General features: G+C 42.6%; 1 protein-coding gene across 2 annotated transcripts in view; it reads right to left on the bottom strand.

Annotated features, from left to right (window-relative positions):
* The window catches only part of LOC115207796 (S-adenosylhomocysteine hydrolase-like protein 1), a 63,495-nt gene that overhangs the window by 22,782 nt on the left and 23,402 nt on the right, over positions 1–17,311 (bottom strand). The window contains exons 1-5 of one of the 2 annotated variants that reach the window (XM_029775281.1): positions 16,132–16,395; positions 8,704–8,815; positions 8,472–8,615; positions 6,035–6,135; positions 2,044–2,146 (exon numbers count right to left, since the gene is read on the bottom strand). In XM_029775281.1, coding sequence (XP_029631141.1) covers positions 2,044–2,146; positions 6,035–6,135; positions 8,472–8,615; positions 8,704–8,815; positions 16,132–16,209 — 538 coding nt within the window. In that variant the 5' untranslated portion in view covers positions 16,210–16,395. Of the gene's footprint in view, positions 1–2,043; positions 2,147–6,034; positions 6,136–8,471; positions 8,616–8,703; positions 8,816–16,131; positions 16,396–17,311 lie in introns of those variants that run through there. The other variant, XM_029775280.1, reaches the window with a different exon arrangement.

The following is a 17,311-nucleotide window of genomic DNA, read 5'->3' as shown; positions in this document are numbered from 1 at the left end:
TCAAAGCACTTCATGATGACGGAAGTGAGTGCTACAGGGCGGTAGTCATTTAGCTCAGTTACCTTAGCTTTCTTGGGAACAGGAACAATGGTGGCCCTCTTGAAGCATGTGGGAACAGCAGACTGGGATAAGGATTGATTGAATATGTCTAAACACACCAGCCAGCTGGTCTGCGCATGCTCCGAGGACGCGGCCGGGGATGCCGTCTGGGCCTGCAGCCTTGCGAGGGTTAACACGTTTAAATGTTTTACTCACATTGGCTGCAGAATTGTCCGTAGAGCTCCAAGACAGGATTGATGGGAGAACTTTCCAGAAGGACAACCATCTCTGCAGCATTCCTCCAATCAGGCCTTTATGGTAGAGTGGCCAGACGGAAGCCACTCCTCAGTAAAAGGCACATGACCGCCCACTTGGAATTTGCCAAAAGGCACCTAAAGGACTCAGACCATGAGAAACAAGATTCTATGGTCTGATGAAACCAAGATTGAACCCTTTGGCCTGGATGCCAAGTGTCACATCTGGAGGAAACCTGGCACCATCCCTACGGTGAAGCATGGTGGTGGCAGCATCATGCTGTGGGGATGTTTTTCAGCGGCAGGGACTGGGAGACAAGTCGAGGGAAAGATGAATAGATCAAAGTAGTGAAGTCATTGGTGAAAACCTGCTCCAGAGCGCTCAGGTCCTCAGACTGGGGCGAAGGTTAACCTTCAAACAGGACAACGACACAGCAAAGACAACGCAGGAGTGGCTTCGGGACAAGTCTCTGAATGTCCTTGAGTGGCCCCGCCAGCGCCCAGACTTCAACCCGATCGAACATCTCTGGAGAGACCTGAAAATAGCTGTGTAGTGATGCTCCACATACAACCTGACAGAGCTTGATAAGATCTGCAGAGAAGAAATGGGAGAAACACCCCAAATACAGGTGCTAAGTTTGTAGCGTCATACCCAAGAAGAGGGTGCCTCGAGGCTGTAATCACTCCCAAAGGTATTTCAACAAAGTACTGAGTAAAGGGTCTGAATATCTTTATTTATTTATTTAGTTAACTAGGCAAGTCAAGTTAAGAAAAAAATCTTATTTACAATGACGGCCTACAACGGCCAAACCCGGACAACTGTGCGCCGCCCTATTGGACTCCCAATCACGGCTTGTTGTGATACAGCCTGGTTGTGATACAACTTATGTAAATGTAATACTTTTTTATTTCACCTTGTTATGTGGTATTGTGTGTAGATCGATGAGGGGGAAAAAACTATTTCATCCATTTTAGAATAAGTCTAAACGTAACAAAATGTGGAAAAAGTCAAGGGGTCTGAATACTTTACAAATGCACTGTATATACCTACGTACAACTATCTATCTACTCCCTTCATCTGGTCAAGTCAGTAGGTTTCTGGCAGGCTTGCTGTATGTACGGTATGAAGATTGCTGGCATAACTCACACATAAAAAATGTCAACACTGCTGAGAGTGGGTTGGTCAGAGGATACTGTGTTTGTAGGACAAGTTAATCAGCCCACAGCCTATGCCCAGTTCTTCTCCCAGCTTGAGCTGTGTGACTGGTGATATTTACTGTAATGCAGTCTGAATCTGTTGTGAACTGCTCAGGCTAACAGGCTGTGAAAAGCAAAAAGACCCCGCTACGGAAACACATCTACTTAACAAACACCCAGCAACCTAAGATATGTGTGTCTTGGTGCTGTAGTTCATTGACTAGAGGACAAGTCTGATGTTCTCTGTGTTTCCCAGGACTTTATTGAGAACAACTCCAAAATGTCTCTTTAGTTTCAATGGGCACAGGGAAGCAAATCACCCCCAACATTTAGCACCCTTACAAGAAACACCCATTTAACACTCATGTAATTAATTACATATTAATACGAGTTAATGTATAGTATGCAGAAATAGTACCAATTAATATGAATGTGATGAACCACAACTTTCAAAACCCTCTTATGAAGTACAGTCAGTCTCTCATTCTGTTCCACATAGAAGCCATTACTGTAACAAAGCTGTAAAGTAGTCATGTTGAAAGCTTCTACTTACCGATCTCTGAGAGGGCAGCTGCCACCTCATTCTGTGTGGAGTAGATGTTACAGGCTGTCCAGCGACACTGGGCCCCCAGTGCCACCAGAGTCTCAATCAACACCTGAGTGCAGAGCGAGGAGGTTGAATGAGAGGAACAAGAACAATAGATGTACAGGTAATATTCTGTATCATAAATAGCTGATAGGCAATACAGAACACAAAAGAGAGCAGACCTTTCAATATATTTAGCCTACTGTATATACAGTACCAGTCAAAAGTTTGGACATCTACTCATTCAAGGGTTTTTTATTTTTTTACTATTTTCTACATTGTAGAATAATAGTGAAGACATCAAAACTATGAAATAACACATATGGAATCATGTACCAGTACCCCCTGTATATAGCCTTGTCATTGTTATGTAAATGTTTTGTGTTCTTTTTTGATTGATTCGATTTTTTTTCTCTTTTCGTTTATTGCTTGAATTGCATTGTTCGTTAAGGGCTTGTAAGTAAATATTTCAAGGTAAGGTCTACACCTGTTGTAGACCTTACCGAGCTGGTCACGGGTGCACCTCAGCCACGCTCAAGTTTCTAAGGTCCTAAACGATATCATAACCACAATCAATAAAATAACAGTACTGTGCAGCAGTCTTCATCGATCTGGCCAAGGCTTTCGACTCTATCAATCAAGCCTCGCCTGGTTCACTAACTACTTCTCAGATAGAGTTCAGTGTGTCAAATCGGAGGGCCTGTTGTCCGGTCCTCTGGCAGTCTCTATGGGGGTGCCACAGGATTCAATTCTCGGGCCGACTCTTTTCTCTGTATATATCAACGACGTCGCTCTTGCTGTGGGTGATTCTTTGATCCACCTCTACGCAGACGTCACCATTCTGTATACATCTGGCCCTTCTTTGGACAATGTGTTAACAAACCTCCAAACGAGCCTCAATGCCATACAACACTCCTTCCATGGCCTCCAACTGCTCTTAAATGCTAGTAAAACTAAATGCATGCTCTTCAACCGATCACTGCCCGCACCCGCCCGCCCGCTTAGCATCACTACTCTGGACGGGTCTGACTTCATTCTGCCAAACATACCCTCGTAAAAAACGAACTATCCTGCCGATCCTTGACTTCGGCGATGTCATTTACAAAATAGCCTCCAACACTCTACTCAGCAAATTGGATGCAGTCTATCACAGTGCCATCCGTTTTGTCACCAAAGCTCCATATACTACCCACCATTGCGACCTGTATGCTCTCGTTGGTTGGTCCTCGCTACATCTTTGTCGCAAAACCCACTGGCTCTAGGTCATCTATAAGTCTTTGCTAGGTAAAGCTCCGCCTTATCTCAGCTCACTGGTCACCATAGCAACACCCACCCGTAGCATTGGCTCCAGCAGGTATATTTCACTTGTCATCCCCAAAGCCAACACCTCTTTTGGCCACCTTTCCTTCCAGTTCTCAACTGCCAATGACTGGAACGAATTGCAAAAATCACTGAAGTTGGAGACTTATCTCCCTCACTAACTTCAAGCATCATCTGTCAGAGCAGCTTACCAATCGCTGCACACAGCCCATCTGTAAATAGTTGGCTAGATGGGCTATCTACCTATCCCCATATTTTGTTTTCTTTTTTTTCTGCTCTTTTGCACACCAGTATTTCTACTTGCACATCCTCATCTGCACATCTATCACTCCAGTGTTAATGCTAAATTGTCATTTCTTCGCCACTATGGCCTATTTATTGACTTACCTCCTTACTTCATTTGCACACACCGTATACAGATTTACTATTGTGTTATTGACTCTACGTTTGTTTATTCCATGTGTAACTCTGTGTTGTTGTTTTTGACGCACTAAGCGCTTACCAGGTGGGATGGCGTATCGCTGTGGTAGCCATGCTGGTTAACTGTGTCTTGAATTCTAAATAAATCACTGACAGTGTCACAAGAAAAGCACCATCACACCACCTCTTCCATGCTTCACGGTGGGTACCACACATGCTGAGATCATCCGTTCACCTACTCTGCGTCTCACAAAGACACGGCGTTTGGAACCAAAAATCTCACATTTGGACTCATCCGAACAAAGGACATATTTCCACTGGTCTAATGTCCATTGCTAGTGTTTTTTGGCCCAAGCATGTGTCTTCTTCTTATTGGTGTCCATTTTAGTAGTGGTTTCTTTGCAGCAATTCAACCATGAAGGCCTGATTCACACAGTCTCCTCTGAACAGTTGATGTTGATGTCTGTTAAGCATTTATTTGGGCTGCAATTTCTGAGGTTAGTAACTCTAATGAACTTATCCTCTGCAACACTGTGTCTTCCTTTCCTGTGGCGGTCCTCATGAGAGCCAGTTTCATCATAGCCCTTGATGGTTTTTGCGACTGCACTTGAAGGAACTTTCAAAGTTCTTGAAATGTTCCAGATTGACTGACCTTCTGTTGTTTCTCTTTGCTTATTTGAACTGTTCTTGCCATAATATGGACTTGGTCTTTTACCAAATAGGGCTATCTTCTATATACCACCCCTTCCTTGTCACAACACAACTGATTGGCTCAAGAAGGAAAGAAATTCAACAACTTTTAACAAGGCACACCTGTTAATTGAAACGCATTCCAGGTGACTACCTCATGAAGCTGTTTGAGAGAATGCCAAGCGTGTGCAAAGCTGTCATCAAGGTAAAGGGTGGCTACTTTGAAGAATCTAAAATAGAAAATATATTTTGATTTGTTTAACACTTTTCTGGTTACTACATAGTTTTGATGTCTTTACTATTATTCTAAAATGTAGAAAATAGTAACAAATAAAGAAAAACCCTTGAATGAGTAGCTGTGTCCAAACTTTTGACTGACACTGTAAATATATAATAGCATATTAACATCACCAATATACTCCATCTGCTTATTAAATCTTAGACACTAACAGGGTATAAAGCCTTGTTCACACTGCAAGCCTTAATTCTGAAATCAGTTTTGTTTTTCAAATATGATTTGGACTACTGCCTGTCCAAACAGTAAGTTACAAGTGACCAAATCAGATGTGAGTCCAGGGAGCAGTCATTTGCTAACAAGGCTACACTAGTTGTCATAGTAACAACATGTGTGAGTGTGCTGGGGTGTAGGCTGATCGGTGGTTGCGCTTGTGCTTCCTATCACTCAGAAGTTATGTAGCATGCTAAGGTGACAACAATGCCTGCCATGGACATTTCCCAGTTGCTTTGAATGTTCAAAATCCTAGGGAAAGAACACTTAAAGCCTCAAAGGATAAGATTCTTGGCTAGCCACAGCAGACAGCCAACTAGGTAGCTGTTTAGCTTCTAGCACATTCACTCATTTGTTTGTAAACAATTAACAAGCTAGTTAGCTACCACATGTTCTTGTCAAATTGTCAACAGAGTAGCTAGCAAGCGAAAAGATATGCTGAATAACAGTCTAAAAACCACTTGAGGGCAAATAAATCAGATTTGACTGTTCAGACACAAGTCACATGACCAGGAATCAGATACGAAGGTGGTTTGAAATGTGGCTTGAAATATCTGATTCCATGTGCTTTTTGGCTGTTCAGACTGCAGGAAAAAGAACAGATTCAAATCAGATATGCAAATAAATAGAATTCGAGTCACTTCAAACCGCCAATGTGAACAAGGCTTTAGAGACACTGTATATTATTTATGGACTGTCATGAGATGAGCCAGCTACCATTTTTAGTCACAGAGCAAAATGTAGCAGAGCAGTGGTGGTTAGGTACAGTAGAGATACTGTTGTTAGAAAGATCATACTGCAGTCATGGCACTGATATTTGGGTATGTAGCCTAAGTAAGGGAGAGATATTTCACTGCAGCAAAGCTTGGGTAATGGAGACAGTGTAAGTTAGTGTAAACAATAGGGCCAACTTGGTTACTGAAGAAGCCTCTGTGACCTTCAAATCCTACTTCATTAGGAGAAAGATGTCCCTGTGTAGCCTTGGCACTATGATAGGTAAGACAGGGATAGTTATCTTACTGCAGTCTGGGCAGTGATGTGAGTGCAGCCAACGATTTTAGCCCCAGCAAGTGGCTTCTCTCCCTGGGCTCTCTTCCTGAGCGAGATTAATGCTGACATATCTGTGAGGAGAGAGCGAGCAAGCGACCGAGAGAGAGAGGAGTGAGAAAGTGGGGTGATAAAGAGAGCAAAGGAGATGGAGCAAGAGAGAGGAGATCCCAAAACTTGATAGCCACATTCAGAGTAGACACCAGAAAAGTGGTCTGACTATAAAGACCTTCCCACAAATATCTCTCATAAATGAGGCTCTCAAAGAATTTCCTGCATCAGAACCTTCTTAGCTCCATAAATTCAAATACCCTAAAATAAGCTATGCCATTTGCAACCTGCCAATTCTTTAGAGGATGAACACTCCATATCAAGCTCTGGGGTTGTGCAGACAGTGTTATGGGTGTAGATTAAGCTGCAACGCAACACCAATAAAATACACTTACTCATCCTTACACTGTAACAATTAATCCCAGTGCTCAACTTATTATGTCCCGTTTCCAGCAAAGGATGGCTGTACATTGTGTCTGTAACAACAACCACGTCAGACCTGCAATGCTGCATATCACAAAACATTTAGGTCAAGGACAACACATCGAATCTAAATTATTTGGGGAATAATGTCTGAAATTAAACACAAGAATGATAGACTTAGAACTTCATCAAAGGTGTCTGAACCTGTAAACAATGTTAGATCTTTCTGCATAATACATTGAGCTCCATAAGTATTGTTTTGGCTCTGTACACCACCACTCTGGATTTGAAATTATACAATGACTATGAGGTTGAAGTGCAGACTGTCAGCTTTCATTTTAGGGAATTTTCATCCATATCAGGTAAACCATAGAGATTACAGCACTTTTTGTACATAGTCTCTGGCTCCCCCCCATATTAGGGGATCAAAAGTAAATTCACTTATATGTGTATTAAAGTAGTAAATAGGTAAGTATTTGGTCCCGTACTCAGTCATTGCGTACTCAGTCATTGCGTACTCAGTCATTGCGTACTCAGTCATTGCGTACTCAGTCATTGCGTACTCAGTCATTGCGTACTCAGTCATTGCGTACTCAGTCATTGCGTACTCAGTCATTGCGTACTCAGTCATTGCGTGCTACATCAAGTTTGTGACTCCACTCTGCGAATTGTTTTGGTTGTGTTTCAGATTATTATGTGCCCAATAGAAATGAATGGTAAAGAATGATAATTCTGGAGTCACTTTTATTGTAAATAAGAATATTTTTCTAAACACTTCTAAATTAATGTGGGATGCTACCATGATTACTGATAATCCTGAATGAATTGTGAATAATGATGAGGGAGAAAGTTAGAGGCATAAATATCCTACACCCCCCCCCAAAAAATGCTAACCTCTCCTGTTATTGTAATGGTGAGAGGTTAGCCTGTCTTGGGGGTATGATATGTGTGCGTCTAACTTTCTCACTCATCATGCATCCAACAAGTTTGTAGAGTCACAAGCTTGATGTAATCATTACATGCTAGGAATATGGGACCAACTACTAAAGATGTTACTACTTTAATACACATGAATTTGTCCCAATACTTTTGGTTCCCTAAAATGGGGCCAATGACAAAAAGTGCTGTAATTTCTAAATAGTTGAAAATACCCAACTTAACCTTATAGTCGTTGTGTAATTTAAAATCCAAATTGCTGGAGTACAGAGCCAAAACAACAAAAAATGTGTCACTGTCCCAATACTTTTGGAGCTCACTATGTTTCTCTCTCTGATGTGATGTAGTTGCACTTCGAATGACTGATTAGCAAAACCAGAGAAAAGCCTAATAGTACTACACAGGAGACATTTCTGAATCCCTTAAGAGCAGAAGCCATATCTGCCGACAGATTGGTTGAGGTCAATCTAAATATAAATAACAAGCTTAATATAGATAACAAGCTAGACTCTAGCTGCTAGAGTATTTCAGTCATGCACAGAACTGAGCGATGCTGTTCTTTCTTATGACATACTCTCCCCTCCAATCAGTGTCTCTGTCAATCTGACTTGGCCAATCCTTGCCTTGGAGGGTGAGACTCTAGTACATTTCTGCGCAACAGACCCAAAGTCCTGGCAGGAGCAATATTTAGATGTAGATATACTTTACTGTCCCTTGTTCACAGAAATGTCTTTGTTGCTCATTGCATCCTGATTGACGCCAGTAGTAGTTTAATTGACATTTCCCGATATTACCTAGGATCAAAGACCCTTACCCATCGAGTCGCCTAAGAGATTCATGCCATAAGACAGCAAATTTCAAGAACATGCTTTAAATAACCAACAACCAGTACTTATACCTGGGAGCACCCTCGGGATGTTGAGGTTTATCACTGGACACTGATTGTATTGTATTGTTCTTTGTGTGAGAGGTGACAGGTCACAGAACCATGTTATCCTACCTTGTTCTGCAATCTCAATCTCGCGGCGACCAAATTCGGCCTGTTTGATGTTCTTCACACAGAAGTCGTTGGTGCCCTTGGAATTGAGCTGTGTTTTGTCCCGTGGTGAAGTTTCATCGTCAGAGCTGTCTGTGTAGGACGCAGCTAGGAAATGAGACCGATGGGAAAAGTCAGCAAGAAAGGGTCAAGCAATCCATACATAGCTGTGTGCGTGTTTGTGTGGGTATAGTACCTGAGCTGTAGCTGTCGGTGGATGACTGAGAGATCGATCGAGACAGGGAGCGTCGTCCTGCCTTGGTAGGAAACCTGCTGAACTCTTGCTTGTCTTCCACAAACTGGATTTGCTGAAGGAGCAAAAGAGAGTACAATTTATACATCCCTAACTTCAATTCACTTGAAACCTGGATCAAAAGATTAGAAGATCTGGTCACAAGAAATCACCCTACACCTATAAGAATAACAATACTTTCCATGTAACAGTAGCCTAATGGTATTCCATTAATAATAGATATGTACATCATGGGTGTAGTATATATGCATGTCAGCCTTGAGATAGAAATGAACAGATTCCTTATTCTGAGAGAGCACTTGAATTTTGAATGCTTTAACAGATAAACCACTGTGGTGTGCTTTTGGAGCCGAATTGGGTATGTGCTTGTGGCCTAGTTTGTTTACATGCAGCCTTGTCTTAAAGTGGAGAGAAGAGAGTGAAGTGTGAGAGTTATTCAGGATTACCTTGATGTGTGTCAGTGTACTATCTTGAAAAGGTGAGCTTCTATATTTATTGCACGGAATCCAAAATAAACGTGTTATGTAACCCAAAATATTACTGTTAATCGAAAAGTGAAGTCACTTCTAACTATAAAACTGGCCAACTGGACAAACCTTGGAAATTGTACTTGGAATAATAGCCTTGCCAGATCAGAGCAACTTCAAAAGTTCAAAAGCCATCTTTAGTGGTGTGTGACGTCTTGCACCTTAGAAGAGGCTTAGCATAGAAATAAGAGTTCCACTGAACTGGCAAGGCTATTATTCCAAGTACAATTTCCATGGTGTGTCCAGTTGGCCAGTTTTATAGTTTTCGAGGAACAAGAAATAGGCTTATAAAGCAGGACTCTCCAACCTTTTTCCTGGAGAGCTACCATCCCGTAGGTTTTTACTCCAATCCTAATCTTGAGCACCGGATTAAAATAATCAGCTGGTTGATAAACTGAATCAAGTTAGTTACAACTGGTGTTGAAACAAAACTTACAGGAGGGTAGCTCTCCAGAAACAGGGTTGGAGAGCCCTGCTATACACTAGAAATAAAAATGGGTCTTAAAGAGATTCTCTGGTGCTTTTGTATACTTTTTAGCCAGTCGTTATGAAAGTAGCACTCACGAGCCAAAAGTGGTCCCCGATAATGGTGTACTACATCATATGTGCACCACATCATTGAGCTCTCTCACTCTGCTGTGTGTACATCTTACTAGCAGTCACTCAAATGGCAAGGGGTTGAAGCTCATTAGCAAGAAGTCGAATTGCTAGGGGGCTGGCCCATGTGGTGGAAAATGTTGTGGCACAGCTTCCAGTAAAGTTCTTCAAAACTAGGAATTTCGTGGCTCACTGAGGTAAGAAAGGAATTCTTCAAGGTTATTGTAGTTAACAAAAACTGAAACTAAAATAAAAACTAAAATTGGAAAAATGTTAGTAAACTGAAATAGAAATAAAAAACGAACTATGCCGAAACGATTATCGTTGTCTGTAAAACAAACTAAAATAAAACCATCGAATTGTTTTGTTTGATCCTTTTAAACGTAAAAAAAAATCAAAAAATGGGCTTTAAGCTTTATTTCAAATGGGGTTTTCGAGCTTCTGAATCTGCGGGTAAATACTGCCAGTAGATGCTGAGGTTTCAAATAGGTCTAGCTTGTGCATCACTATCACTAGATAAAAAGGAATAAATCTGAGGGCAAGCACGGAGCGTGACTGGGCCAAGCTAGAGCAGCTTCTGAAGTTGCTCCACCTAGCCCATAGAGGTTAAATTGGCTAACCGATTACCGATTGTTATGAAAACCTGAAATCGGCCCTAATTAATCGGCCATTCCGATTAATCGGTCGACCTCTACTGTATACCACCCCTACATTGTCACAACACAAGTGATTGGCTCAAATGCATTAAGAAGCAATTCTACAAATTAACTTTTAACAAGGCACACCTGTTATTTGAAATGCATTCCAGGTGACTACCTCTGAAGCTGGTTGAGAGAATGCCAAGAGTGTGCAAAACTGTCATTAGGGAAAACGGGTGGCTACTTTGAAGAATCTAAAATATATTTTGATTTATTAAACACTTTTTTGGTAACTACATGATTCCATGTGCGTTATTTCATAGTTTGATGTCTTCACTATTATTCTACAATGTAGAAAATAGTAAAAATAAAGAAAAACCCTTGAATGAGTAGGTGTGTCCAAACTTTTGACTGGTGCTGTATGTCCTGGCCATGAAGATATAGGAGTCCTCTAGCAGGGTTTCAACAACCCTCTCCTCAGGCCCCCTGCAGACGTTCCACATTTTAGTTTTCACCCTAAACTTGCACACCTTATTCAATTAGTCAAAGGCTTGAGGACTAATTGAGTCATGTGTGCCAGTTTAGGGTTAAAACAAAAATATTAAACGTCTGGGGGGGTTAGGAAACCATTAGTGTCCAAAAGCCTGTGCTAGCATGGTCAGCACCATTGAGGACTGTCGCCATTTTGATTTAGTCAACTGGGCGGGACTTCCAACTTCACTGGCTAATCCCTCCTGACCCGGTTGGCATGAACTGATGAGCCGGTTGTATGTCTGCCAGACATACAGAGATGCGATTTGCCACCTGGATGTCAGGGAGCTCGGCCCCAGTGATGTACCTGGCTGTCCACACCACCCTCTGTATCACCATGTGATCGAGGGCAGTGCTGTTACCAAACACCGAGCAGTGATGCAGCAAGTCAAGATTCTCTCAATGGTGCAGCTGTAGAACCCGCACCTTCGTCACTACTTTGCACCTGTATGTGAACCATTTTAAGTCCGTTTTGATTTGGACACCAAGGAACTTGAAGCTCTCGACCCACTCCACTACAGCCCCAGCAATGTGGATGGGGGCGTGCCACCCCCCCATTTCCTGTAGTCCACGATCAGCTCCTTTGCCTTAGTGATGTTGATGGAGAGGTTTTTGTTGGAGTCGTGTGTGGTCACGCAGTCGTGGGTGAACAAAGAGTATAGGAGGGAACTAAGCACACATCCCTGTTGGGCCCCCGTGTTGAGGGTCAAAGTGGCAGAGGTGATGTTGCTGACCCTTACCATTTAGGGACGGTCCGACAGTCCAGGATCCAGTTGCAGAGGGAGGTGTTCAGTCCCAGGGTCCTAAGCTTGGTGACGACCTTGGAGGGGATAATGGTGTTGAACGCTGAGCTGTAGTCAACAAACAGCATACTCACATAGCTATTCCTCTTATCTAGTTGGGTGAGGGCAATGTGGAGTGCAATTGAGATTGCGTCGCCTATCGATCTGTTGGGTGGGTATGCAAATTGTGGGTCTAGGGTGTCTGGGATGATGGAGTTGATGTGTGCCTGATTACAGATGTGAGTCCTACAGGGTGGTAGTCATTGTGGCATGAAGCCTTACAAATTCTTTGGAACAGGAATGATGGTGGTCAGTTTAAAACATGTGGGGATTACAGACCGGGACAAGGAGAGGATGAAAATGACCGGTAATATGCCTGCCAGCTGTTTTGTGCATGCTCTGAGAACATGCTCTGGAATACAGTCTGGCCCTGTGGCCTTGCGAGTGTTGACCTGATTAAAGCCCTTACTCAAGTCGGCCTTGGAGAGCGAGATCACCCAGTCCTCTGGGTCGGTGGGGCCTTCACACACAACACAGTGTTTATTGTCGACGCATGCATAAAATGCATTGAGTTCGTCTGGTAGAAGGCATCATTGGGCAGATCATGCCTGGTTCTTCCTTGTAATCTGTAATGGACTGGAGCCCCTGCCACATGCGGCGGAGCCTGTGTAATATCATTCCACCTTATTCCTATACCAGTGACGGTCAGTGCCGTTTAAGATGAGGTAGGGCGATAATTTTTTCTTCATGAGCATGGCCAGTTTATTGGATGCCTCATTCATTTTCCATTCAATCTGTTCAATGTAACAGCAATAGGTTTAGGCTACTACATGATACTCAAATTTTCCCTATACCCATCATGAGGTTGCTACAACCTAGCCTATGAATGAAAGTTACAAACGTTGGTGCAAACAGGTCGAGAGAAAAATATGAGGTGACAGTGACACATGAACAAACAGTGAAACATTCAATACCGGATTGCACACTCTTGCCTGCATCTAGCTGATACAGGGTGCAATCATTAGTCCAACAGTTGCAAAAGAGTTTCTATTGGACAAATTCAGGTATGTTCATCCCTGTTTTGTTCAGTTTGCTTCCTTTTAAGAATGTTTTTTTCAACAGAATCATCGGAATGAATACACCCCTGATCACGCGTACACACAGTTCTATTTCATAGCAGCCACGTTGTATTCCTTCTCACATCTAACGTTATGCGCTCTCCTCCACTCACCTTGTCCCGTCGCTTGTGGACTTCAATGCACAACACATTAGCTGTAAGTGACCAGACAAAAAACCTTTCCAAGCCAAACCATATCATAACTGCTACACATAGCCTAGATCTTTGTCACTATATTTGCTAAAGTAACATCATAGTCAACATAGCTAATAGAACTAATGCTTTAGTCAACCCGCTACGATCATGCAGTAAAGTTAGTGTACAGTCAAGTAAGCAGTTACACTGGCGGGCCGCGGTGGTAATAAATGAGTAAAACCAAAAGCTTACCTTGAAAGAGTTCCAGTGTTGTGTTGGATAGTCATAGCCAGCTAGCTAACATAGCATCCCTCTGTTTGATTAGTAGGCTAAACTAGCTAGCTGTATTTGCTAGCTAAGCAAGTGAAACTGAAATAAAATTACGAGCTGTCTTGCTTCTTCATTTTGGAAGAAATTAATTTGTTCAAAAACTGTTCAACTATTGTCTTCTCTCTCTCTTTCAGTCAACCATTCACATTTTTTTTGCACTGCAGTGCTAGCTAGCTAGCTGCATCTTAGGCTTTCAGTACTAGATTCATTCTCTGATCCTTTGATTGGGTGGGCAACATGTCAGTTCATGCTGCAAGAGCTCCGATAGGCTGGAGAACGTCATAATTACTGTGTAAGTCTATGGAAGGGGGTGAAAACCATGAGCCTCCTAGGTTCTGTATTGTCCCTTTGCTCATTTGAGGACTCTGCGGAGGCCGTAGCAGGACTTCTTGTAATTGTTCCTGTCCTCAGCAGTAGCCTCAGGGTTGTCTGCGATAGCCTTATGTGCTTTAGCCCTGTCCTTTAGTTTAGCGACAACCTCTGTGTTAAAGCTGCAATTAAGCAGACCAAAATCACAGAAATGTGAGTTATAGATCTGTCATTCTCATTGAAAGCAAGTTTAAAAAGCGGTAAATCTGTTCTATGCACATTATTTCTATACTTCCTGTTCTTAAGTTTCGTTTTTGCATCTTTTACTTTCGGTTTGGACATCAGCTTCAAAGCTGAAAATACAATATTGTTGGTTATGGAAAATATATATTTCACAGTGGTTTAGAAGGAACAACGATTCTCTACACTATGCTTGCCTTTGTCACAAACTGAAATTAGGCGAACTATTAGAATTTTAGCAACCTTAGCAACCAGGAAATGGTGGAGAGATTTCTGCAGTGCATCTTTAATCCAGGGCTTTGATTGAGGAAGCAGTAAACCATCACAGTGGGGACAACGTCGACGATGCATTTCCTAATGTCGCCAGTGACAGAGGTTGTTAGATCGTCAATGCTATCGGCGGCACCTCAGAACATATTTCAGTCAGAGCTAGCAAAAGCAGTCCTGTAGCATAATCTCTGATTCTGATGACCATTTCTCAAAGGCGAGAGTTATGGGTACTTCCTGTTTGAGCTTCTGCTTGTAAACAGGAAACAGGAGTACGGAGTCATGATCCGATTTGCCGAATGGGGGACGAGGGAGGGCCTTGTATGCTTGCGGGTAGAGTAACAGGGGTCTCGGACCTTATCACCCCTAGTGGCAAAGGAAGCATGTTGATGGAAGTTGGGCATCACGTGTCTTAACGACGCATAATTAAAATCGCTGGCAACAAGGAAAGCAGCCTCTGGGTGCAAGTTTTCCTGCTTGTTTATAGCCTTGTACAGTTCGTTAAATGGAATGTATACAACAGTCAATAACAGCTTAAAATTCCCTCGGGAGGTAGAAGGGTCGGCATTTGACCATCAGGTATTCCAAGATGAGTGAACAATGGGGTCCACTGCGCTCGAGTCAGCACACCATGTTGTTGTTGACGAAGAGGCAAACCCCTCTTCCTCTCTCGATTTCCCTGACTTCACTGTCGTGTCCACTCGGAGAATGGAGAATCCATTGAGTTGGATTGTCATGGCGGATAGCTTGTTCAAAAGCCATGTTTCAGAAAAGCAGAGAATATTTGCAGTTACGCAAGTTCTGTTGGTAGCAAATGCGCAATCGGAGGTCATTCATATTATGATCAAGTGACTGTACATTGGCCAATAGACTAGAGGGAAGAGGTGGCCAGTTTTACCTTTGCTTTAATCTAACCAGAACTCCCCGTCTTGCCTCTAACGCAGGCGTTTCCTCTTGATACCCCGAAAATTGGCTTGTAATTACAGAAAAAGCCCAGGGCAGATGAGTCTAAGTTGAAGCCGGAATTGAGGTAACTGCCAATCTGACATTCAAAAGTTCTTGTCGGCTATAAGAACTGTTTCCACCATAATACTCTCCATTGCAGGGAGTCAGCAATAGGCGGCCCGCGGGCCAATACCGCCCCACAAGTGATTTTTCCGGGGGCCCCAAACAAATACAGAAATATTTTGCTGAATTTTTGTCTAATTTTGGAAATGTGTTGCCAAGTATTCCCACAAATAAAAAGAGATGTGATCGTGTCAATGTAATCAAGTTATGAAATTATTATTTTCAAATATAATCTCTTTTTGGGCTTGCTTGTGTTCAATTTGCAGTGTGCAAATTATTATAATTATGTTCCAGCCCGCAGTTTAAATCTAGTTGCCTACCCCTGCCCTATTGCATTCAGTCAATTATCCACTTCATTTTTGTAGAGAACCGGGACCGCACAACAGCAAAATTCAGTACACATCCATAATCCTCTTTCAGAAAGCTGACCTCTATCAACTGCAAAGAAAAACATTTGACAGCATATGCTTAGAGGGGAGATTCTATCTACCTTACCAATATAACTGAGCAAGTTAGCATTAAATGGTTGCATTGTAACTTTGCTACAATGTGACTCAAATCACCTTAAGGGTGTTGAAAGTTTACAACCTTTTGAAAAAAAAATAAACTGAGCTGGATAAAAAAGGCAAATAAAAAATTACAGATTATTTTATCTTCCTAAGTGAGACACGGTCAGGCTGCATGGCTCAGTCATAGAGGGTTTTTATGGAGCAGTGCTCAGAACTACTCCTCACCCTCTCACTCACCCTCTCACTCACCCTCTCACTCACCCTCTCACTCACCCTCTCACTCACCCTCTCACTCACCCTCTCACTCACCCTCTCACTCACCCTGTGTCTGTGTGCCTGAGCCATGGCTCCCGCTGGTAGCTCCATACCCCCCACTTGCAGTACAGGCTCCACGTCCATCCCTCACCAGTGCTCAAGCTCTTCTACTGGCTGTTACATTCAGCATCTGTTATCATAGCAATATCCACTCCAGGAGGGCAAAAGAGGGCCGTACCGTAGCCCCCACCATCAGCCACCTGACCAATCCGCTTCCCTCCTCTCTCCTTCTGTCCTTCACTTGAGTCGTTTCCCTGTTTGCAGTATTGTCTCAGTCTGGATCTGTTCCCTCTCACAGTCTCTCTGCTAATGTTCCATTCCCTTCGATTTTGTAAGTTTCGTGCCCCTTTCCATTCAGTGAAATCCTGGCAGTGGCTGCTTGCTAATTGAGCCTGAGGTCATTGGCTAATAAAAAGGATTGAAAGGGAATTAAAGCCTGTTTCCATAAGCCTAAAAGCACTGCAGCAGATCTGACCAGGCCCACAGATATGGTCAAGCCTAAAAATACCCACTATTCTGACCCATCCTACTTACACCACCACCACCCCCCACCCCCACCCCCCACCAGTGTGGGTTTAGAATGAGCAGTCAGTCATTAGCCATTTAATTCCATTAGCCAATAGTACCCGCACCTGGCCGCCAAGCCAACAATAAGTCACCATGCTCCTCTACGATGAGGATCAGCAGTGACCTCAGTGACCTCATTACAATATAAACCATAATAAAACTTACTACCACACCAAAGGGAACTATTATTTAAGCACACTTCATGCTTAACTGGGTAATATCCAACTGCCATGTAAGTGTCTGTTGCTTAAACAATGTAACTGAATTTATGAACATTTTCTAACAGACCCTTATAACAGCTTCTTTAGATCAGTAGGGCCGGAAAATGTGGTAATATGAAATACTACGGTATCCTAAAATGTTGGGATCATAAGTATCACGACATCTTAGTAACATGATATTGTCAGTATACCGTGCAACACTAGTTCTTAGAAGCTTTCTTTCAGTATAATTATATCAGTGATATTTCTCACAGCCTAGAACTATTGGTGTTTTGATTAGAGGTCGACCGATTATGATATTTCAACGCCGATACCGATTATTGGCGGGCCAAAAAAAGCCGATACCGATTAATCGGACGAGATTATATATATATAAATAATACTGAAGGAACAATGAA

Source organism: Salmo trutta, chromosome 14, assembly GCF_901001165.1.
Source record: "Salmo trutta chromosome 14, fSalTru1.1, whole genome shotgun sequence".
NCBI classification, from domain to species: Eukaryota; Metazoa; Chordata; class Actinopteri; order Salmoniformes; family Salmonidae; genus Salmo; species Salmo trutta.
The sequence above is the reverse complement of the archived record's forward strand: the minus strand, read 5'-3'. Positions and strand labels throughout refer to the sequence as shown.